This window comes from Protopterus annectens, chromosome 3.part1 (genome assembly GCF_019279795.1).
Source record: "Protopterus annectens isolate FY-2018-M chromosome 3.part1, PAN1.0, whole genome shotgun sequence".
Classification (NCBI taxonomy): Eukaryota; Metazoa; Chordata; order Ceratodontiformes; family Protopteridae; genus Protopterus; species Protopterus annectens.
The window spans coordinates 77,522,817-77,547,091 of record NC_056732.1 but is presented as its reverse complement, the minus strand read 5'-3'; the positions used below and the strand labels follow the sequence as shown (position 1 = coordinate 77,547,091).

Below are 24,275 nucleotides of genomic sequence, written 5' to 3'. Positions count from 1 at the left end.
CTTCTAACACTTCTAGCACTTCTAAAAATCAGCAATAGATAAACCAAATGTTTAACAGCAATTTATATACCATCAGGGAATAACATTGATACTGCTGAAAGCATCCTGTATTGGATATCCCAACAAATTAACCATGAAACTATAACACATGGAAAGGTAAATCTAGCCTGGCAAATCATAAATTCCACTACCCCCACTGAATCAGTAAACTTGTTCAACTTCAGACAATTAATAACCACACCTACTAGAATCAATAAAACTTTAGGGAGACACTCAACATTAGACTGGGTTCTTAAAAACAAGCCAGGCAAACTGGGAAAAGAAGACTGCCTCTCAGATAGCATAAGTGACCACATACCAATGTATAATATTAAAACTCACCATAACCTAGATAAACATATTATCTATAATCAAATACAAAATACAACCAATTTCAGCAAAGATATTTTCAATGGAACATTAAAAAAAATATAACTGGAATGTACTTAGAACAATTTTGCTAGATACTGCTGTAGAACACTTTAATAACATATTCTTATAGACCTTAAATAATCTAGGACCAGTATGTACTAAAAGAGCAAAGTCCAGCCCTGCACAAAAGAAACAAAAAATCATGACAAAAAGGGATACGGCCTGAAACAATTGCTATAAAAATAAAACTCAAAATGCATTCCAGCAATTCAGACATCTTAGAAACCTTGCAAAACTCCATGCCAAACAAGATAAGCAAAAATACTACACTAACCTAGAAGCCAAACATAAAAACAACCCCAGAATTTTCATCATTAAATAAACTACTCCACTCTGACAAGACCACCAATCCCTCTCAGAAAAACAGACAATACAACAGACTCTATCCCCACACAGTTGAATTCCTAATTTATACAATCAATATTATCTCTCTTAGACACTAATACATCTAACCCCTTCTCTCTACCCCTGTTAAATCAAAGCCACCCACAGCTCTTCAGTTTTAATCCAATGCCTACCTCGCTCATAAGGACGTTAATCCTTAAACTAAAAACTACTTCTGTAGCTGCAGACCAGTTACCATTATCAGACTACCTGAAATAGGCACAGAAGTCATAGCCTTCCCTGTGTCCACACTAATTAATAGGTTAATAGGTCCATAGCAGAGAGATGTGTCCCATTAATGTGGAAAAAAATCCTGCGTCATATCACTGCACAAAGACAACACATCTACAGAGTTTATTAACCACAGACCAATAGTGATTCTCTCCCCTCTCCAAAATATTAGAGAAATGCATCCATATGCAGCTGATGCAATATCTAACCTGAAATAACAATAACAATGCTATTTGTTGTGGTTTCTTAGTTACCTATCTGGAAAGCAACACCATTAATGGCAACAAACCTATTCATCCTTTCAACCAGTAACTCCAGGTGTCCCTCAGGGCTCTATCCTGGATCCTCTCCTAGAAGTGGGATTGTCAGAGAGATGAAGAAAGTAGACAGGAGTATAAGGAGATGAGGTGCATGACAAAGAGAGAGGTGACGAAGGCTAAGGATAAGGCATATGAAGAGTTGTATGAAAATTTGGACACTAAGGAGGGAGAAAAGTACCTGTACCAATTGGCTAGACAGAGGGACCGAGCTAGGAAAGATGTGCAGCAGGTAAAGGTGATAAAGGATAATGAGGGAAACATACTCACAAGCGAGGAGAGTGTGTTGAGGAGATGGAAAGAGTACTTTGAGGGGTTGATGAATGAAGAGAATGAGAGGGAGAGAAGGTTGGATGATGTAGGGATAGTGAATCATGAAGTACAATGGATTAGTAAGGAGGAAGTAAGGATAGCTATGAAGAGAATGAAGAATGGAAAGGCTGTTGGCCCAGATGACATACCTGTGGAAGCATGGAGGTGTTTAGGTGAAATGGCAGTGGAGTTTTTAACTAGATTGTTTAATGAAATCTTGGAAAGTGAGAGGATGCCTGAGGAATGGAGAAAAAGGGTTTTGGTTCCGATTTTTAAAAATAAGGGTGATGTGCAGAGCTGTAGTAACTACCGAGGGATTAAATTGATCAGTCACAGCATGAAGTTATGGGAAAGAGTAGTGGAAGCTAGGTTAAGAAGGGAGGTGATGATTAGTGATCAGCAGTATGGTTTCATGCAGGGAAAGAGCACTACAGATGTGATGTTTGCTCTGACAGTGTTGATGGAGAAGTACAGAGAATGTCAGAAGGAGTTGCACTGTGTTTTTGTAGACTTAGAGAAAGCATATGATAGGGTGCCTAGAGAGGAATTGTGGTATTGTATGAGGAAGTCAGGAGTGTCAGAGACGTATGTAAGAGTGGTACAGGATATGTACGAGGGTAGTGTGACAGCAGTGAGGTCTGCGGTGGGAGTGACGTATGCGTTTAAGGTAAAGGAGGGGTTACATCAAGGATCAGCTCTGAGCCCTTTCTTATTTGCAGTGGTGATGGACAGGTTGACAGACAAGATCAGACAGGAGTCCCCGTGGACTATGATGTTTGCAGATGACATTGTGATCTGTAGTGAGATTAGGGAACAGGTGGAGGAGACCCTGGAGAGATGGAGATATGCTCTAGAGAGAAGAGGAATGAAGGTCAGCAGGACTAAGACAGAATATATGTGTGTGAATGAGAGGGAGGATAGAGGAATGGTGAGGATGCAGGGAGTAGAGGTGGCGAAGGCGGATGAGTTTAAATACTTGGGGTCAATAGTTCAGAGTAACGGTGAGTGTGGAAGAGAGGTGGAGAAGAGAGTACAGGCAGGATGGAGTGGGTGGAGAAGAGTGTCAGGAGTGATTTGTGGCAGACAAGTACCTGTAAGAGTGAAAGGGAAGGCCTACAAGAGGGTAGTGAGACCAGCTATGTTATATGGGTTGGAGACAGTGGCACTGACAAAAAGGCAGGAGTTTGAGGATGTGGCACAGTTAAAGATGTTAAGATTTGCACTGGGTGTGACGAGGGTGGACAGGATTAGGAATAAGTATATAGAGGGTCAGCCCAGGTTGGAAGGTATGGAGACAAGGCCAGAGAGGCAAGATTACATTGGTTTGGACATGTGCTGAGGAGGGATGCTGAGTATATTGGGAAAGAGATGCTAAGGATGAAGCTACCAGGTAACAGGAAAAGAGGATGGCCTAAGATAAGGTTTGTGGATGTGGTGAGAGAGGACATGCAGGTGGTTGGTGTGACAGAGCAAGATGCAGAGGACAGGAAGAAATTGAAACAGGGGATCCGCTGTGGTGACCCCTAACGGGAACGGCCAAAAGAAGATGATGATGATTAATGACCCCCACACATCCAATCACCATGCTAGTTTACTTCAGTATGCAGATGACTCAACATTAACATGTGCAGCCTCAACAATAAATAAGCTCTAAGACATTACCCAAAAATCTTTCTCCTCTGTAGAAACCTGACTCAAAGAATCAAACCTCCTACTCACCCCAAGAAAACTAAGCTAATGCTTTTTACCTCAAAAAGCTGCCAAACTGAAATGCATTTTTTTACTATAGAGTCAGCAAATAATACTTTCTCTGAAACTGTAACTCACAGAAAACTTCTAGGCACTATAATAGATGGCAATCTTAAATATAACTAGGATATACTGCACACCATTACATCTACACACCAGAAACTAGGCTCCCTTTATAGGATCAATGGATTCCTTACAGATATTGCAATAAAAACTCTATCCACCACCTTCTTATTGCCAGCTCTCTTGTATGCTGCTCCTATCCTAACAAACTTAAATGATACTCAAAGAAAAATTCTTGCCTCCTGCTACAATAAAATAGGTAAATTTGCCGATAATCTCCCTCACAGGACCCCCCCCCCCCATTGTCATAGCTTAAAGCAATTAAACTGGCTTGAACTACACAACTACTTAAAATATTCACAACTAACGATAGCACACAAACTCATTTGTCATACAGAAAAATGGCCTGCACTACATAATATATTACTGATTTACTGTCCAGCAAGGGACCTCTGCTCTAGAAACAAATTCTTATTAAATCAACAACTGGCCAGAAGATGAAAGTTTTAATGTAGACAAATAAAACACTCTAGTACCTCAGCACGCAGTCTTCCAGGAGTAATACAAATACAGCAAATACAAAACCTCTTATATAGTCACCTCCATTAGCAGTAAATTAATTATTCAATGAATATTTCTAATTAACTTCAGAATTCAAGCCTAAAGGCAACAGTGTATTAAACTTTAAAATAAAAATAGATTCTTGGTACAATAATTTATCTTTTAAAACACACATTTCTCCAAATTGTACAAAAATTTGTTCAAGAATACAACCCTGCAGTAGAAAGAAATCACTGTTATGTTTTTCTTTAACATGCATAGCAATATTACTTTCAATTTTTTGTTTTTTGATGCCCTTAATATGTTACTGAAGTCTTATTCTAAACTTCCTCTTACTCTCCCCTGCATAATATAAATTACAGGGGCATCTTAAGGCATAAATAATGCCTTCAGTCACACAGGAAAATCTGCCAGGAGAAAAATGGACACTATTTATATTATGAAAATGTATAACCACATTACAGCATACACTACAACCACCACATTAGAATGTCCCCTATAATGAAGGACTCTTGTTAATTACATCTTCAGGGGGAAACAAAAAAACTAGAAACTAAAAAATCTTTTAAATTCCTACCACGCTTGTAGGAAATAGAAGTATAGTGACTAACAATATGTATAAAGTCACTATCGCTCATTAAAAATTTCCAACAATTCTTCAGTATTGTACTTATATCACCACTAAGGCTATAGAACAATAATAATAATATGCATGATAAAGTATATTTTGTATCCACATTTAATAGCCTTTATTCAGTGTTTCGTTGTTTTAAGTTTTCACTGTTATTCACTTTCGGCAAACTCGTCTTGATAACGTGGGTTTCGTCCAAATAAGCTTTTGTTCATTTAAAGTAGACCTGTATAGATATATATATATATATATATATATATATATATATATATATATATATATATATATGTATATAGATGTAGATATACACACACACGCACATATGCACATATATATATATATTTATATATATATATATATATATATATATATATATATATATATATATATATATATATATATATATATATATATATATATATATATATATATATATATATATATATATATATATATATATATATATATATATATATATATATATATATATATATATATATATATATATATATATATATATATATATATATATATATATATATATATATATATATAGATTTATAAACTTTGCTCCGGGCTCACTTCACTCCCCTACTCAACCCCCATTCCTACCCACCTCCACTTCAATTACATTTATACTCTCCTTGCCACTCCTACTTCCTCTCCCAACCACTCTCACTTCCTCCTAAACATATCACATTACTTATTGGCCATACTACCCACCTTCACATCCACTCCTCTTTTACTTTTACCTTCTCTTCTCTCTTCTAATCATACTCTCACCCTCCCTTATATTATCCTCTACAATGTCCTCCTTCACCTCATTCATGAAATACCAACTCCCCTTCACTATAGTTCTGCTATTCCTCACTCACCTTACAGGATTAAGTACACATTCCTTAACTTTTCACCATAACTTAACAGTCCCATACCCAAAACCCAATGAACAATCCTATTCCCACATCTCTCCTAGTCTTTATGTCATATCTTCTCATCTGTGCAGCAAACACCTCACTCTTAGAACTAACTGTTCTTTTCACTACAAACATCATTGCTTAGCACAGTTTTCTCCTTTCTCTCTCTCCAAATCAAAATATTCCTTCCACAAACTTATTCTGTTTATTTCCCCCCTCATGCATTCAGGTGACATGCACCTAACCAAGGTCCCTCCTCCTCTAAAATCCTCCACCTCACTACTATTAATTTCCAAAGCATCTGTAATAAAACCTCTAAGTTTCATGCCTGGCTGACCCAAAATAGAACACACATTCTAGCAGCTACTGTAACATGGCTAAAAGCACATATACATGACTCTGAATATCTTCCCCCTAATTATAATGTAATCAGAGCAGATGGACAACGCAAAACAGGAGGTGGTATTGCCTTAATTTATCCAAATACCTTCAACATATCCCCATCCCAATTCCGTTCCAAACTTCCATAATGCTAAAATTCTAATCACATTTCTTGACATCAGTAGTCCCAAAAAACTCTGTATTATAGTCATATATATTCTACCAGGAAATAACATTCCTGTATTGAAATACATTCTTTCCTGGACCTCCCACACCATAAAAAATGAAACTATTATATTAAGCGATATGAATATTGACTGGGCTGCCACTCTCTCTACCGAATTTCCCATTAGCATCAATATATTCCATTTTACTCAATTAATTAATTCCTCTACTAAATATAACCTTAGAACTAATAAAGGCTCAATTCTAGACTGGATTTTGGTCACAGACCCATCCAAATATCTAACTACTGGCACATTACCAATTTTTTTAGTGATCATCTCCCAGCCTATGCCATTCGCAACTGTGCATATCTTTCAATAGCCCATAATATCAGACTTACACAAAACTTTCAAAATTCTGCCCTCAGAAATTTAATACCATCCTAAAAAGCTATAATTGGCATTGCCTTAAAACCTTGCCTCTAGATGATGCCCTTCTTCACTTTAACAATACCTTTCTAAGTATTCTCCAAAGCTTATTACCAACTCAATCCATTAGAATAAAAAACAATCATGCTCCTTGGCTATTTAAAACCACCAGAGACATTATGAAATCAAGGGATAAAGCTTGGAAGCATTGGCATAATTCAAACAATCCCTTTATCTTTACCCATTGCAAACAACTTTGTAACCTTGCTAAAAAACATATTCACAAAGATAAACAACAATACTTATGGAATTTGCAGTTGAATAAGAAAAATAACCCAAAACTTTTCTAGTCTTCCATCAACAAGCTCCTTAACCCAGGTACAAAAAACAACCCCTGGCCCTATCCTGACATGCCATCTGACCTTATAGCTGCCAAATTTAACTCGTATTTTATTGACACTATAGTTAATCTTACTGCCTCCTATTCATCTCCTCTACCAACTAACCCTCATCCTATGTTCTCCTCTTCTTCTCAGATACTGCACATCTCACCCTCTAATACAGCCACACCAAGTTGTAACAAACCTCCCACTCAAACTGAATTCATTCTTTCTTCTATCCCTACTTCCTATATTAAGAAACTCTTATTAAATCTAAAACCCTGCTCCAACTCAGCTGACAGCATGCCCGCCAAATTCCTGAAGCAGTAGCCTATCCCATTAACTTTTTAATTAATAGATCAATCCATGAATCATATATTCCCTCTATTTGGAAAATAAGCCATTATCCTTGCCCTCCACAAAGGTAGTGCTTCCTCTGATATTTCTAACTTCCGACCTATAGCTCTTCTATCCTCAATATCTAAAATTCTCGAAAAAATGCATCCAAAAACAATTAGTTAACCATTTGCTCTGCAATAGTATCCTCTCCCCACCCAACATGGATTCCGTCCCAGCCACAGCACTTCCACTGCACTAATATGCTTTCTAGACACCATAAACAAGATTTGTGACTCTGGGTCTATAGCATCTGCCCTATTTCTAGATCTTTCTAAAGCAATTGACACCATATCCCATACTATCCTTCTCTCTCAACTCTCTCCCATAGGCCTTTCTTCTCAGTCTCTTAACTGGTTTAGAAGCTATCTGTCAGATAGGCAACATGCTGTCAAATGGCAACATTCTATCTCTCCCTACCTCCATAACCCTACTGGTGTCCCACAAGGATCCATCTTAAGTCCCCTTCTTTTTAGCATAATCATAAATAACCTTCACCAAGCATTACCCCACACCTCCCTAGTCCACTATGCAGATGACTTGAATATAGTCTGCCCTGCACCTAACCCCATTATTCTACAACACATGACCCAAACAGCCTTCTTAACTATTGAGACCTGGCTTTACAAAAATCATCTATCCTTAAATGCCAAAAAAACTAAGCTTATGTTGTTTACTCCTAAAAAGAACACTGCTATTAATAGATAAGACTTTAACATTCTCTCACTGAACTCAATAAAAACTGAAATTGTAGCTAGTACCAAATTGTTAGGAGTCATTATAGATGAAAATCTAAAATTTGATTTACATATCCAATGCAACATATCAAAAACCCATAAAACACTTGGCCTACTTTACAGGCAAAATACATTGCTTTCCTCACCAACTAAACAAGGTTTAGATCTCTCTTATTTGCTTCCCTCTTTAACCTATGGTGCCCCCCTACTAACCAACCTCCAGTCCTCCCTGAAACAAAAATTAGAGTCCTGCTACAATAAGATTGCCAAATTCGCCTCTAATTCCTATCATTCTACCCACCACTACACAGCCTTGAGAAATCTCCAGTGGCTTGAATTCCCACATTGCTTACTACTGCTTCAGCTTACTACCTCCTACATCACTTTGATATGAAAACCAAAACCTACTACAAATCCACAAACCCAACCTATCTGCAGGTAATCTCCTAAACAGCCGGACCACTGTTAGATTCTGGAACAATCTCCCCTCACATGTCCACTTCATTCACCAGCCCACCAACTTCAAAAATGCCTTACACAAGCATCTCCTCTCTAAGTGGATTTGTAACTGCTCAGCCCAGACTGACGCCATTACTTAACTCCTTTGCCCCAGACCCAGTACTGCTTCTTCCTAACTATCTAACCTCCATAACTTCATAATTCTCCAGTAGAATTAATCCGATTCTTCCTGAATTCACCTCAATATCTCCTTTACCCACCTAGGTATACAACCTACTAACTATATCCTATTAAGCTTCTGTCTACATGTATTTTCCTCATTGCCATTTCTTGCACTTCCTCCATACTCATATTCTGATTTTGAAACTGAAGCAATAACATGAAAGTTGCAACATGAAAGCAATACCATTATTTCTTTAATTTGAAAAACCTGTTCAGTGTAACCTAAACTACTTTTCTCTTATCTAATTATATTGTCTTTTGTATCAGTTATTCTGTATTGTAAGAAATCTTGTAAACTCTGTAAACCAGTTGGTTGTTGTTAATAAGTAATGGAGCTTGTAATATGTAATTGGAGCTTTTCTCCACGGGCCTCCACTGAAAATGGTCTCTTTAGCCCAGTGGACCTTCCCGGTAAACAAATGTCAATAAATAAAATAAAATACACATATATATATATATATATATATATATATATATATATATATATATACACACTTCCTTGCATTTCTTCAAAGCGTAAGTAAATGAATATTTGTTATTCACTTACACAGTTAATTGTGGATTTTCAGTAAGGATCGGAGAGTGGAAGGAGGATTTAGATTTAGGGGGAAAAGTTTAGATTTAGGAAGCAGGAGGGAAGACAAGGTTAGGGAGTGATCTTGAAGTTTCAATTTAGGGAGCGGAAGAGAAGTCTTCAAGTTAAGAAGCACTCAAGGAGTTTAGGTTTAGGGAGCAGGAGGGGAGTCTTATGGTTAGAGTTGGGTTCTTTGAGGGCTATGTAGTTTAGTAGGGTCAGGTTGTTGGAGGGATATGTAATTCAGGAGGGTTGCATTAATTTGAGGTAGGGAGAATGGGATTATAAGGTATTTGATATTTTAGTTGTCTTTGTGGGCTTAGAATGTGATGAAATTTTCACTGATGTGTTTTTTTGCTTAAACATAGACCTTATATATACAGTATATGTTATATATATATATATATATATATATATATATATATACATATACATATTTTTTTTTATTTAACATTTATTTACTGGGAAAGTCTGACTGGGACAGTGCCCATTTTCAGTGGAGGCCAGGCAAAACCATATATATATATATATATATCTATAAATATATATATATATATATATATATATATATATATATATATATATATATATGTATATGTTATACTCTATTGTATATCTATATCTATATATGTATATCTCTATATCTATCTATATATATATATATATATATATATATATACACGTACACATACATACATACACACATTAACACATACATAGACACATCAAATATTAGATACAGATATTAGATATAAGCATTTTAATACCTGCCTTCTTTTAAAATAATATTGTATCATAAAAATCTTTTAAAATAATATTGTATCATAAAAATAATATTGCCCAGGGTAACCATGTGTATTTGGTATATAGATCCAAAAGCATACCAGTAGATGAAAAAATCAACACATGTGAGAGATGCAACCATATAGCCAAACTGGAGGCTAAGCTTTCTCAACTCAGTACTGGCATAACCAGTCAGGAGGAGAAGGAAACCACACTCACTACAATTCCAGTCTCACATAGACCTTCCACGACAGCAAACCAAACACATAAACACACAAAAACATACTCGGAGGCTCTAAATAAAAATCTGCCTAAGCAGCAGAGACCTCCAAAGCAGACACCCAAGCAACCGCTACCCCAAAACAAAACACGTGCAACACATAGCTCACAAAGCCAGTGTGCCGAACAGTCACAGCCCTTAAGGCTAAACAACACACCTGATACACTTGTAATAGGTGACTCTATCGTCAGGCACACTGACGTCCCGCTCACCAGGCTGAACAAGGAGAAGGTCACGGTGAGCTGCCTGTCGGGCGCTAGGATCCGCCACATAACACAAGCACTCAGGTCACTCCAAGGCAAGTACAAATATGACTCAGTCATTGTCCATGCTGGTGTGAATGACCTAAGATGTACCTCCCTGGACTACATGAAAAGAGACATAGAGGAGCTCTCTGAGCATGTAGCCCAGGCCGGTATGACCCTGACCTTGAGTAGCATCTTACCCTCACCAAGAATGATGCCACAATATGAAGACAAGATGATCAATTTCAACAATTGGCTTAAGTATTGGTGTCATTCAAAGGGGATCCAATGCCTGTCAGCCTGGGATGACATGCTCGACAAGCCACGATGCTTCGCTAGGGACGGCTTGCACCTGTCACACCTGGGCTTTCGGATATTGGCAAAGGCTCTTGCTACCCCCATAGTGCCTTTTTTAGGCAAGGCTCAAAAGACAAACCCACCTCCATAGGTATCACAAGGGATAAGAAACTAAGAGTAATGCTACTCAACGCCAGAAGTCTAAACCTCAAGATGCACGCACTCGAAACTCTCCTTAGCATGGAGAACATCAATATCTGTGCATTAACAGAAACCTGGTTGAAAGCTCCCGAGAGCACCCCAGCACTACCAGGTTATACCTCATACCATGCTTTTTGGCCCTAAAACTTGGTCCGAACCACAAACGGAGGGGGAGTATCAATATTCGTCAAAGATACCCACACCTCCAGGTTGGTGGCACAGCACGAAGCATCAGAGACTATCCATGTGCAACTAACAGTGGGTAAAACTGCCTTCCAGTTTATAGCCTGCTACAGACCACCCTCCCAAACCCAGAAACCCCACTCGGCCTTCCTGAGAACACTGGAAAATATGAAGGTCTCTCCAAACACCATTATATTGGGCGACGTCAACTACCCAAACATAGACTGGGAGCATTACTCTAGCTCCAACACCCTAGCCCAAAGGTTCCTAGAATTTATAAACTCAAATGCTATGGAACAACTTGTTACCACTCCCACAAGAGGGGAAAACATACTGGACCTGATCATCACCAAAATGGGGACTCTATGCTCCAGACCAGAAGTTTATCCCTCACTGGTAAGATCAGACCATAAACTAATCTCATTGGATATTCACATCCCGACCCCACCCCCTGCCCAGAAAACCACAGTGAAAAACTTCTCTAAAGCAAAGTTCACACTCCTCAAAACCAAGGTGGAATCCTTCAAAGCCCCCGGGCCTGTGGAAAATACAGCCCAGACCGCAGAATCCTTTATAAATTAATTCTATGAACACCTTCAGGAATGCATGGATCATGCAATCCCAAATAAAACCAAGACCCAATCCTCCAAAGGCAGACGTCCTGTCTGGTGGACCCCAGCCATAAACAAACTATACAATAGAAGGAGGAAGCTACTATATGACAGAGCAAAATCCCAAAAAGAGAAGGCATCTCTGATCAGTATTAGCAAAATCTACGGGCACTCATAAATCGTCTAAGGCCAGTTTCGAGAGGAAAATTGCACAGGACACTAAGGATAATCACAAGGCTTTCTTTAGTTATGTTAGGAACCTGGGTGGGAATTCCCAGATATGCTCAGAATTAGTCCAAAATGACAAAAAATACGCCGAACCCACAGACATTGCCAACATCCTAGCTGACAGGTTCAGCGCAAACTTCTCCCCCCCTCCCCACCAAAAGGGCAAATATCTATCCCAGCAGAGTGCTGCCCCCCTGACATCTCAGATGCTCAGGTAACAGCAGCCCTCTCCAAAGCAAAAAACACAGCATCAATGGGACCAGACGGTGTCCCGGGCTGCGTCCTGCATGAACTCCAAGAAGAGCTAAACCCAAACCTAAAACTACTGTTCAATCTCAGCCTTACTACAGGATATGTACCCAAAGAGTGGCGTACAGCAACAGTGATCCCTCTCCACAAAGGTGGTGCCTCAACAGATCCTGGAAACTATTGCTCCATAAGCCTGACTACCTTGGTCTGCAAAGCTATGGAAAAGATCATCATGGACCTCATAAATAAAGATATTGGGGACCTACAGACACTGGATCCTACCCATTTCGGCTTTGTTAAGGGCAGTCTTAAACCTGGTCGATTTCTTTGAAACAGTCACCAAGGCCATTGACGAAGGGAAGGTGGTCCACACAGCCTACCTGGACCTCGCAAAAGCCTTCGATACAATACCCCACTCGGGCATTATAGATAAGCTCACCAGCTTAAATATAAACCCCTATGTCACTAGATGGGTTGCAAACTGGCTCAAGGACAGAACCCACATGGTTAGAATTGCTGGAGCCATGTCAGACTCCAAACCAGTTACAAGTAGCATCCCACAAGGCTCAGTCCTGAGACCTCTCTTGTTCGGTATATATTTCTCGGAGGTACAGGCCAACACGGAAGGACTGTGGCTGACCAAGTTCGCAGATGACTGCAAACTGGGTGCCATAATAGACTCTCCAGCCGACACAAGCATCCTCCAAAAGGGCCTCATAGAAACAGACAACTGGTGCCAGAGCCATGGCCTCAAGCTAAATGCCAAAAAGTGTATAGTCATCCCCTTTGGCAAAAATAAAGTGCCCACAAATTACCACATAGGTGGTAATCCATTAAGTACAGAAGATGTAATTAGGGACCTGGGGACCCAAGTTGATAGCAATCTCTCATTTGACAACCACGTGGCCAAAGTGGTTAGAAAAACATTTTATATAGCCCACCTAATCATGAAGGGATTCACATCTAGATCAGGGGAGGTCATCGTGCCTCTTTACTCATCCCTCATCAGGCCCATAATTGAGTACAATGCCCCTTTTGGGATGTACCTTACCAGACACCTGCAGCAACTGGAAAGACCCCAAAAGTACCTCACCAAGAGGATCAAAGGGCTCAAACAGATGCCATATGCTGCCCGGTTAAAGAAACTCCAGCTCTACTCAGTGGCATACCACCTGCTCAGAGGCGATCTGTGCCTGACATAAAAAGCCATGTCCAACCCGGAATTAATGGATATGCTGCACCTCAGAAAATCCAAATCCTATCAAGCTACACGCTCGAGAGACTTGAACCTCAGCACTGAAATAAATAGGACATGCTGGAGGGACAGATTCATAACCCAGAGGCTCCCTTCACTCTGGAATAAAATCCCAGTCCAGGTTAGGCAGAGTCCCTCATTGACTGTCTTCAAGAGGAATCTTGATGAGTGAATGGGAAATCGTAGGTTTACCCCGGGTATCACTTCTGAGTCACTGTTAGACAGAGGCACAGTATACTAACCTCGAAAAAGGGCATAGCAAAATTAATTAAAAATGGGTGGCGAAAGCCAAACACACTCTGGCTAGGCTTATAAATGCCCTAGGGCAGATAGCCTAGTATGAACCTATGAACCTATGAACTCCTCACTTCTAAGAAACAAGAGAATCAACAGACATCGTATTGATATTGATACTCCACAATGCAAGTCTTGAAGCTCTAAAAACATAACAGCAAACCTAACAGAAATGTGAGAAACTTGCTGTTACACCGAAAGTAGATTTTTTTATTCAGGGGACAAGTCCTCCTGCCCACCCCTCACCAGTCACCACCACTAATTAAATTCCAGCTCACTGTTTCATGAAGGAATGCTCCAAAATACAGCAGATTTGGAGTTAGTATATACTCCCTGTAATTGTATTTAAACTCTCACAGTTCCATGGATCACTCTTACAGTCCTCCAACGCACACTATGAGCACCAATCGCCCACTCAGTGCTACAGAAATACCTGTTAGATGAATAGTTAAGGCATCTTTGACTCCTTATTAAGCTTCTTGCATACAAGTTTAAGATTAACAATCTGGAACATATTTTATGTTATCATTTTAGTTGTCTTCACAGAGTTGTACCAGCACATTCAAAGTGAATCAAGACCACAGTATCACAAAGCCAGTTTTATGTGATATGGATTAGATTTTAATAGTGTGCATTAGGCAGAACATGTATGCAAGGAAAATAGCCTTTAGCTTACTATGAGTTTGAGATTGACATGCCTGAATATTTTCTTTCCATTTAACAGAAACTAAATATAACTGTCATATTTTAGTAATCAGATAATTGTTCTAGGTTTAGACTTGTCTGAAAGTTCATTTCATGTACTGTTTGCTGCACAGAAGCTATGAACCTGTTTAAGTTAAAAATATCTATTTATTTTCTCCAAACAACCATTTTATAAAGTACACGCATAATTTACTCTTCCCATATTGTGAAATACAATAGAAATGAAAACAAATGAGAAATAACTGAATGTCTAGTTCTTTGAATGCAGTGTGATGAAAATGTCAGTTAAGGTTCCTATACTGTCAAAACAAACTGCATGGATTCATTTACCTCTATTCTATGCTTACTCAAAACTGGCCGAATGCCAACAGGCACTTGCACGGTAGTTTGTGTCTCGCTGATAAACGGGTCATCGATTTCATAGCAGTAGTCCACTTCATCCACAGCAGAGCCGCACTATTTTAAATGACAGAATCATGTTAAAGAGAAAACAAGTGTTAGTGATATGACATTAATTAAGGTTTTCATATCCTGATACAGTCTAGGACAGAAATGTCTCAAGTACATGCGAATTACATCTTGCATTTTGCATTGACTAACCAGGAAAACCCCTAGAAATCTGGAGTTTATTATAGTTAGGAAGAACTAGCTGCAGTAATATGGCATGATGCTAACGTACACCATGCTTAGATAGATGAATAGGTGAATGTACTCTTTTAGGGTCTGCTACATATTACTAAAATCATAATCAATGATACAAGATATACAAAACCTTTTTATAGAATCATTCAGAGATATTCCTGCTAAATAGAGGAAACCTGTTGGCTCCCCATGAAGTGGGGAGACCCCTGACATCATTACACTTCCCTAATTAAATGCGACTGATTTCAAGGTTGTAACATGTGGGTAGAGAATGTTTCTAACATCCAAATGATGCAGCAAAGTGAGCATCCAGTGCCCTTTTCATCTATTGTGAAAGGTATTACCCATCTTACTTCTGCTAATCTTACTGTATGACTCTCTGCGGTATATTAGTAAATGTGAATAATGTCCTTAGAACAAAGGCATATATCTTACTAATTACAAATTAAAAACACTATTTGTTAAGCGAGTTTAGAATTCTGAGCTTGGTGTCTGAAGAACAGAGCCCTGATTCATTAATTCATAAATCCCTCAGAACTAGCATAGGCTATGAAAATGTCAGGGAATGCTGTTTATTTGGCTATTTATTTATTTATTTGATATCTGATTATTATGTAAGTTAATACATGGCAAACACAATACAAGATTTGGGATAGTCCAAGACAAGCAGTTGTACATATCAAAATATGCAAAAAGTTTGAGATAGCATAGGTTCATAGGTGTGTATTAGGCCAACAGACACTGGGGCCTTTTTAAGCCTAGTCATGCATTTTAAATCTCAAAGGAAGTGTCAACGTCAACACATTTTAACATGGCTGAAATAAAACCTGCATTACATTGAAATGAATGTTAAAAGTAATTCAGTTACTCTGATTTTAAGTGCAAAGGCAGAAATAGTGTAAGTTTAAAACCATCAAAATTGATAGCATCTCAGATTCTTAGTAGCTTAGGAGTCCCTGTTCTACTTGCTATGTGTAATATTCTATAACCTTCTCAAATCTTTGTGTTATATACAACAAACACATACATACGGTTTATACAAAGCGGAAAGTAAATGGTTACTGGAAGAAAATACAAAGACGAGATCTGTATTATGCTGAGCCTGATGGTACAGAGTACTAAACTTATCTTTTAGCATGTGCCTAAAAGTCTTGGGTATTTATGTTTTCCTTTTAGGTCTTTGAAGTTTGCTTTCTAAATAGCTGTAGATCGCATATTTTCCCAATGTCTTGTGATAGGTGGTTTCTGCATTTTGGGTCAGTTTTGCAAAAAGTTTTTCACTTATTGCTAATATTTATGGAGGTCTAATGAGTTTAGTTCCTTGTTGATTGCACAGTGAGAAAGACTGATTTCTTACTTGTAACAGCATTTTCAATAGTGAGCACCAGCTTTCATTAATATATTTGAAAACTGGCAAATTAGTAAGACGTTACCCCTTGAAATAACAGGAAGTCAATTATCTTTTTCATTTTTTGAAGAGCAATTCTCTATACACAGAAAAAGGTGCATGAATATTAGTATTTTATTTTCTGTTTGTAAACTGGAAGTGTCTTGAGGGAAGAGCAGGAAATAATTGTTAAGTTACCTAATGTTATTTATTTATTTATATCAGTCTGTCTATTTATGTAGCTATGTGTCTATCTAGCCATCCATCTATATTTCTGACAGTTCAGATGATTAAGGTTATGTGCGGTTAATGAACTGCTTCCTTTGTGCATGGTTGTCTTTGCAGACACATGCAACAACTGGAATGCCCTCAGAGGTACCTTTATGAAAGGCTAAAAGGCCTAAGCAACATGTCCTGCATGGACTGACTCAAAAGCCTGTCACTATACTTGGTATCCTAAAGACTGCTGAGACATGACCTGTGTCTGGCATATAAGGCATTCTCCATCCCAATACTAATGGATTTATTGTACATCAGCAAGTCAAATGACATTATAAGTACTCTGTCTAGAGATGTAATCCTCTTCTGCAATATCAACAGAACAGTTATATCTCACAGAGGATACTGCTGCTCTGGAGAAGACTCTCCATCCACATAAAAACAAAGTTCATCCCTGTTTGTATTCAAGGGCAACTTGGATCTATGGATGGGAAACAGAAAAATTACATCAGAACTTACCCCTGTACTATTAATGGACAGAAGCATCTCCTAAATTCTTTATCCCATGCATGTGTCCCCTTAAATTATCTATAGTATGATCCCAGTTATTCTTATTAGTAGTAATATATAATTACCAATCATGGAATAGGGAAGGCCAATCTCTAACCAAATAGGATAGGTTAATTTGAGCACAAAAGGGAAACCGGCAAGGCTTAAAGATGCCCACAATGGTAGACAACCTGTACTTACCTATAAACCTATGATCTCAATATCAGTTTACCTAACATGTGACACTGAGACAATCAGTGAATCAGTGTTTTACCCCATTTAACAAAGTGGCATTCATACTGACCAAGGGGAAATTTGTCTAGCGCCTCTGGAAAATTCCTCATACTAAACAATTAATGTATGTGTGCTTCTTGTTAGGAATCATGAAGATGGATGGCACAGTGGTGCAATGGTAGTGTTGCTGCCTTATAGCAAGAGGTTTTTCAGTTTGATTCTTGGCTGGAGTGCCTTCTGTGTGGAGTCTGCATGCCCTCCCTGCATTCATGTGGGTTTCCTCTGGGTGCTCTGGTTTCCGCCCACATTACAAAGACATGTGTCTGGTGCATTTCTCCCCAGGCCTCTGCTGAAAATTGGCTCCATTCCAAGTTGGACTTTCCTGATAAATGAATAAGATCATCAAGTAGGTTCATAGGTTAGTACTGTCACTACTGGTAATGCTAATACATTGTAAAAGACAAGAATAAGTAAAGGTGGATTATCCAGTGAGGTACTGGTAAAGATGTTGGAGGAAGCTGATGATACTAGCCCATGCTCTCAGAAATGGAGTAACATTTTGGAAGAAGTTGGTAAATAAGTGTATTCAGTTGCTCGTGGTACAGCCTTTCCTGTTTGGGTGGGAAGTATCAGTACCAGAAAACTTGAAAAAGTGGTTGTGTGGAGGAAGCTACAGAGGAGTATAGCTACAGAGGAGTATAGTTCAGAGGAGAGGCATCTTCAGTTAAAACTCCCCCATCATATAAGAAAGCACCTGCATACCTGTGAAGGTGTACAGGACAGAACTGCACAGATTTCTCGAGCACAGCATAACGGTAATTAGGCTGCCCACAAACGATGGTAAATCTATTGATAAACTATTGTAAAGCCATGAGGCATTTCTGCTGTGGACATTAAATTCATTATCCATTTAGATTTTGATCTTTCTTGCATATCTGCTTTTTCTCTGCTTATGTTGCTAATCATTTCATGGCTACATTTTCTGACAACTGTATTTTATAAAAAAGCAGCTTAATATACTTTACTTGTCCATTCAGTCTCTGAAATGAAGCTTAAGTTTCTCCAGTTTAGAGCAGATGTTTTGGATGACACTGATATTCATACATTTTTACAATCTCACTGTTCTACAGTTTATGGTACAGGATTTTGGATCATTAACATGTATGGACTGGAGCCTGAGAAGTTTGGGGAGGTGCATACAAGTGATTAAACATCAATCCATCTGTTTGAAAAGTGCAGTTAACATTTTTGGTTGACATGAAAATGTATGATATACCTCCCAGCCTGACTTGTTTCTTCCCTAGGGACACTGGATGTCTTATTCATGTGTATCCCAAAAAAATGTGTGTAATGTGGCAAGAGATGATATACTTGGTCTACCAGAAAACCATGGTGAAAGGCTTGAGGTGCTGCTGAACATTTTTATTTGAACAGTCTGTATTATTATCTGTGCTTTTCCCAGGATTTTATTACTTGAACTGAACTTTCTGATGTTGAATCTGCTATTTACCTGTTTCGGGTTGTACTGTTTTACACTGCCTGCATATAAAGATATTGTGATTCTCCTGCCCGGAGAAGCATGTTGCTCTGACGAGTTCTACTGTGTTAAATGAGTCGATTCTGATATTAAGCTGGCCCATGCTAAACAACATACAGAAAAACACATGAAAAAATAACTAGACAATGGTTAATTTATCAGCTGTCTCCTAAATTAATAGTGCTCCAAGCAGAATAAGGTGTTGTCCTTTCTGATCTCATGTGCATTCTTCATGAATTTGGTAATCATTCTTACATGCTCTTCAGGGAAGCTGGTGTAATAGATCCCTGTCTAAATCATGCAATTTATAGATGAAGCAGCATATTTATAGAAAGAATGCATGGGGTTAAGGGTTTGTTATTCTTCCTGAAGTTAGTGATTGGTAGAGTGGAAGCTTATACATAGACATTGGTATTTTACTGCACAAAGTGGATTTATTTTGTACAAAAATATATATCTCCTTCTCATGTGCATTCTTTAAACTCAATTCCTGTATGTGATTTTTCTGTAGGTGTTTTGCTATGAAGGAAGAGTGTTTAAGACAATAGGGCAGTGCAGTGGTAGCATTGTTGCCTTATAGTAAGAGGTTTTCTGGTTTGATTCTCAGCTGGAGTGCCTTCTGTGCAGAGTCTGCATGTCCTCCCTGCGTTCATGTGGGTTTTCTCTGGGTACTCCAGTTTTCTCCCACATTACAAAGACATGCACCTGCAGTGTTTCTCCCCAGACCTCTGCTGAAAATTGGCTTTGTTCAAGTCAGACTTCCCCAGTAAAAAAATGTTAAATAAAATAAAATTAGGCAAAGATATCTGATCTGCTTAGGAATGAGACATTTCTTGTGTATGGTGCAAAGGATGAAGTAAACCTTTTTTTGCCATGCAGTTCTTAGAGAGCACATGATGTTCTCTTATTTGTGGTGTGCAGGGGGGTGGGTAGGCCAGCCTTTTCAGACTTGTCCATTGAAAAAAATATCTCAGTTCACAATATGATGTAGATAAAGACGTTTCAGTCCCATGATTGTAGTAAGCCTAAATCTTTTTAGCAAGCCATTAGCAATGATTTTGTTATTGATAAACTGAATTTGGCTTTGAATACTATTAATATAACTTCTGCATCAGGCCATGATGCCTAGCTTCTAATTATTATAGGTCAATGGTTAGTTCTATGTGTCCATAAACCACACCATTTAGGATAATATGACCATTTATTAACCACATTTGATTAACAACTAAGATGAATTCCATAAAACCTGAATGTCATAAATTACAAAAAAAATACTGTAGCCCACATCAAATCCAGCTCCACCCAAACTAACTGTACTGACTCCTCCCTATCACATTTCTCACTTCCTGCCTACCTCTCCTTTCCTTCACATAATTAACCCTTAACTCCCCATCACTCATCCTTACACCTTAGCTTCTATCTACCCCACATAGCCAAACAGTTCTCATCCTCTCATCCTCCAGTGTCTCTGGACAAATTAATTTGTGACTAAACTTCATTTCTTGTTTTTAATTAATTATATCACTTAGGATGCTTTTAGGGGATATTGTTAGAACAAAATTGAAGGTCTATTGCTTTATGTTCTAATAGTTATAACTTATTGATGACTATGCTACAACTCAAAGTCCCGAGATGTCTTCACACAGTTATGCAATTACAGATGATGGGACTAAACCGGTGAAAAAAAATATGATAAATAAATAAATTGATATTAGCACATTATTAGTAATCCTTAGAACAATAGTTGAAATAATTGTTTCCTATCTAAATTCTGGTCCATTGATTAGATGTGTCACTCACAAAGCATTTGAAAATGTTTTCCATATTTATACTTCCGCGGTGATGCAGCGGTAGCATTGTTGCCTCACAGCAAGAGGTTCTCCCGTTCGATTCTCGGCTGGAGTGCGGGGAGTGCCTTCTGTGTGGAGTCTGCATGTCCTCCCCGCAGTTGGGTGGGCATTCGAAAGACATGCGTAAATGGGCGTGCCTTCGTTGAAGGTTGAACATCGAGCTGGCACCTCAGCGTTCGTGAAAATCTACTGCCAATCATTAGCAGACTGGAGTTCCGCTGTGGCAACCCCTAACCGGGAAAAGCCGAAAGACAACAACATTGTAAGAAATTCTTATAGCCTGCTCTTTATGCAACAGTTTTTTTTTTCTTTTTGTCAGAGTGTGCATGCCCAAAACACCCTTGTCACATAGGTTAATGGTTATTTTAGTTCACCCTAAGCTGTATTATGTGTGGTTTAAAAGTGTTGTCCCCTGAGTGGATATTTTATTTGCTTTAGTGAAGCATGTCATCTTTAGCTCCTTGGCCTTGAAGATGGCAGGATGCAACTTACTCCAGAGATTTTGCTACCTTCCTAATGTTCTTATTCTGATAATGTTGTTCAGGTTTGAAAAACAATGTTTGTATGTTGCATGCTATTAGTCGAGTATGGCATGTGCCACATGTTGTAGGGTTTAAGCTTAATTTCACAAAATGTGCTGGTTTTCTTATATTTGGGGGCATTTATTTCCATTTATATCCTTCTCTGTTACTTCATATTGTGTTTAGTTCTTATGATAACTGTGTTTCACAGTGAAAATATAAGTCAGATTCTGCATGACTATTAAGTCGACTTTAGTCATATTTTCTTGTGAAAAGTGTATCTGGTTAATAATTTTTTTCTGAATCATTTTACTTGTTTTGCTATATATCTTTTGTTCACCTGTTTGTTCAGAAAAGAGCTTGTTAATCCTACTTTTACTTACTACTGGGTCACGTTTATATCCCATAAAATGAAGAATTATTTCTAATTCTGAATACAGTTTACACCCTGTTTATTTTGCATTTGTGTCTTTGTTCACAGAGCTATATGGCGTGAGGCCTTATCTTTATTGGGATATATATTGTTTAAATGCACTCCTGTTTGAAAATGTGGGAAACCTTTTAAAACTGAAAGGTTGGTAGACCTAGTTTAATTTCTGATTATATTAGATTTTTGAAGGAGTGGAACATTTACATCATGTGTATGTGATGCATAGGAGAGCTTTGTATATTTTTGTTATTTTTGTAATGATAAACTGTTTTCTATTTTTATGTTAATCTATGTGAAAACCTGGCTCCTGAGCTCTGTCAAAGTATTGATTGATGACAGCTTAGATTTGAAAATGTCCCTGAATGACATGACATTCTCTAAAGACTTATGCTGGGAAAGTTACCCATTAAGTGTGGCATGTGGCATTACAAACAATAAGCTAAATATTTCTACTTAGTACAATGCTATCATGTTAAAAAAATTACTGCCACATATTTCTTGTGTTCAGTAAATGGCTCCAATGTTTTGGGGATCTGATTAAATGATATAGTTCCAAAAATCTTTCTTTTTCTAATTATACTGTATATATTTTGCACAGCTATTATGGGGCTGTTCCATGAGCTATGGAAAGTCACCTTCATAGATTCATATGCTGTAGCTTATGGGTTACTTGGAATGGGAGGTGTGTAGAACTTTTTTGGAACCCAAAATCAGATAATAATGTTGCTTTAAAAATATTTTACTGTCTTTGGCATAGAGGAAATGGATTTTTTGTTTGTTTGTTTGTTTCTGTTATTTTATTTCTTCCATTATGGTATTTTTAATGTTTCTCTTTTCTGTCAATATTTTGTTCATCTAATGAATTTTAACATACCCATTCTCATTTTTGGTAAGTCCCAAGGGATCTTTAACATTTATCAGAACTACTATCAATTAAGGCAGATGACCCCTCGGTTTAATGTCTTTCTATAGGATGGCCCACTCAGGAGTGCAGTACCCCTTCAGTATTTGAAAAATGAATCTAATCATCTGGTAGGGGAACAAAACCTGCAGGCTTCTAACCACCCATCTTAAAGGCAAATATATTACTGATTGATCTACTGACAGTGACATATTCTAATTTAAGTATAACATCACTGATAGCTAATACTTACCTGTTACATGGGACAGTTTGTAAGCAACCTTGAGATGCGCTGGCAGCTTTTCAGACTGGATTTGTGTTTGTGGTAAGAGAGTAATGTCTGAATAAGAATTATAGCCTCATTGATTATTTACAGTTAATCTTGGGGCAGCAGCAGTAGCAGCATCATATCTTGGTAGTGTCCCAAAGACTGTTATTATTGATTTTCATGTCTTTATGTTTCTCTTGTTTGCTTGTGTTTAATTTCTTTTTGAAGTACACGGTACTAATAATTTCAACAACTCGTGTACTAAACGATTTTATATCTGAGGCATGTCTGTGCACAGACTGTTGACACCCAAGTTTAGTGTTAAAGGGGGTAGCAGCGCTCATTCAATGTGCTAGCATGTCAACTTAGAGCACATCATCCATTAAAGATGGATGATTCTCGAAAGAGTCATCCAGTAACTGGTACATCCTTCCATCAGTCTTCATGACTAGCCTTTTTCTTAACAGTAATGAATACGTACATTGTTTGAATTCAGATACATGCTGGCTTTTTCACAGGATTTGTCAGACTCATAAGAGTTTCATGGTAATTGCCTTGTCCAGACCCACATATAGACTGTACTCCCTTTCTCAAGGAGGTGTAGGCCAGTAAGTCCCAGCCTAAAGTTGAGGGTACCCATTCAGTTAACCAGGTCCTGCATGAAGGATAATAATGCACCAGACTGCTTGACTTGCAGGGGCAGCCTAGTCTGGATATGGGGGAGGTACTGCAAAATTAATCTGTTTCTCCACCACATTCTGTTTAGCTGCTGTTGAGGTTACTGCTTTTAATCGATGACTCATCTAGGCCTTCATTTTATGGTGAAAAAACATCAGTGGTATAGTTATTCAAATGATGTTATAGTTGATATAAATTTACCATAATGTCATTTAGTATGCGCTGTCTTTGTGGTTATAAAACTGTGGAGCTGGTGTATAGATGTTATGGGAATGCAGGGTCAGAGCCCCCATGTCTGGGGATGTTTTTATGGTATGCAGAATGAGGACTGCAAATTTTACTGAACTGTTTAC

General features: G+C 38.1%; 1 protein-coding gene across 1 annotated transcript in view; it reads right to left on the bottom strand.

Moving 5' to 3' along the window:
• The window catches only part of LOC122797634 (otoferlin-like), a 1,687,021-nt gene that overhangs the window by 793,486 nt on the left and 869,260 nt on the right, over nt 1-24,275 (bottom strand). The window contains exon 22 of the mRNA XM_044066178.1: nt 15,037-15,080. Within this exon, the coding sequence (XP_043922113.1) occupies nt 15,037-15,080 (44 nt within the window). The remainder of the gene's footprint in view (nt 1-15,036; nt 15,081-24,275) is intronic.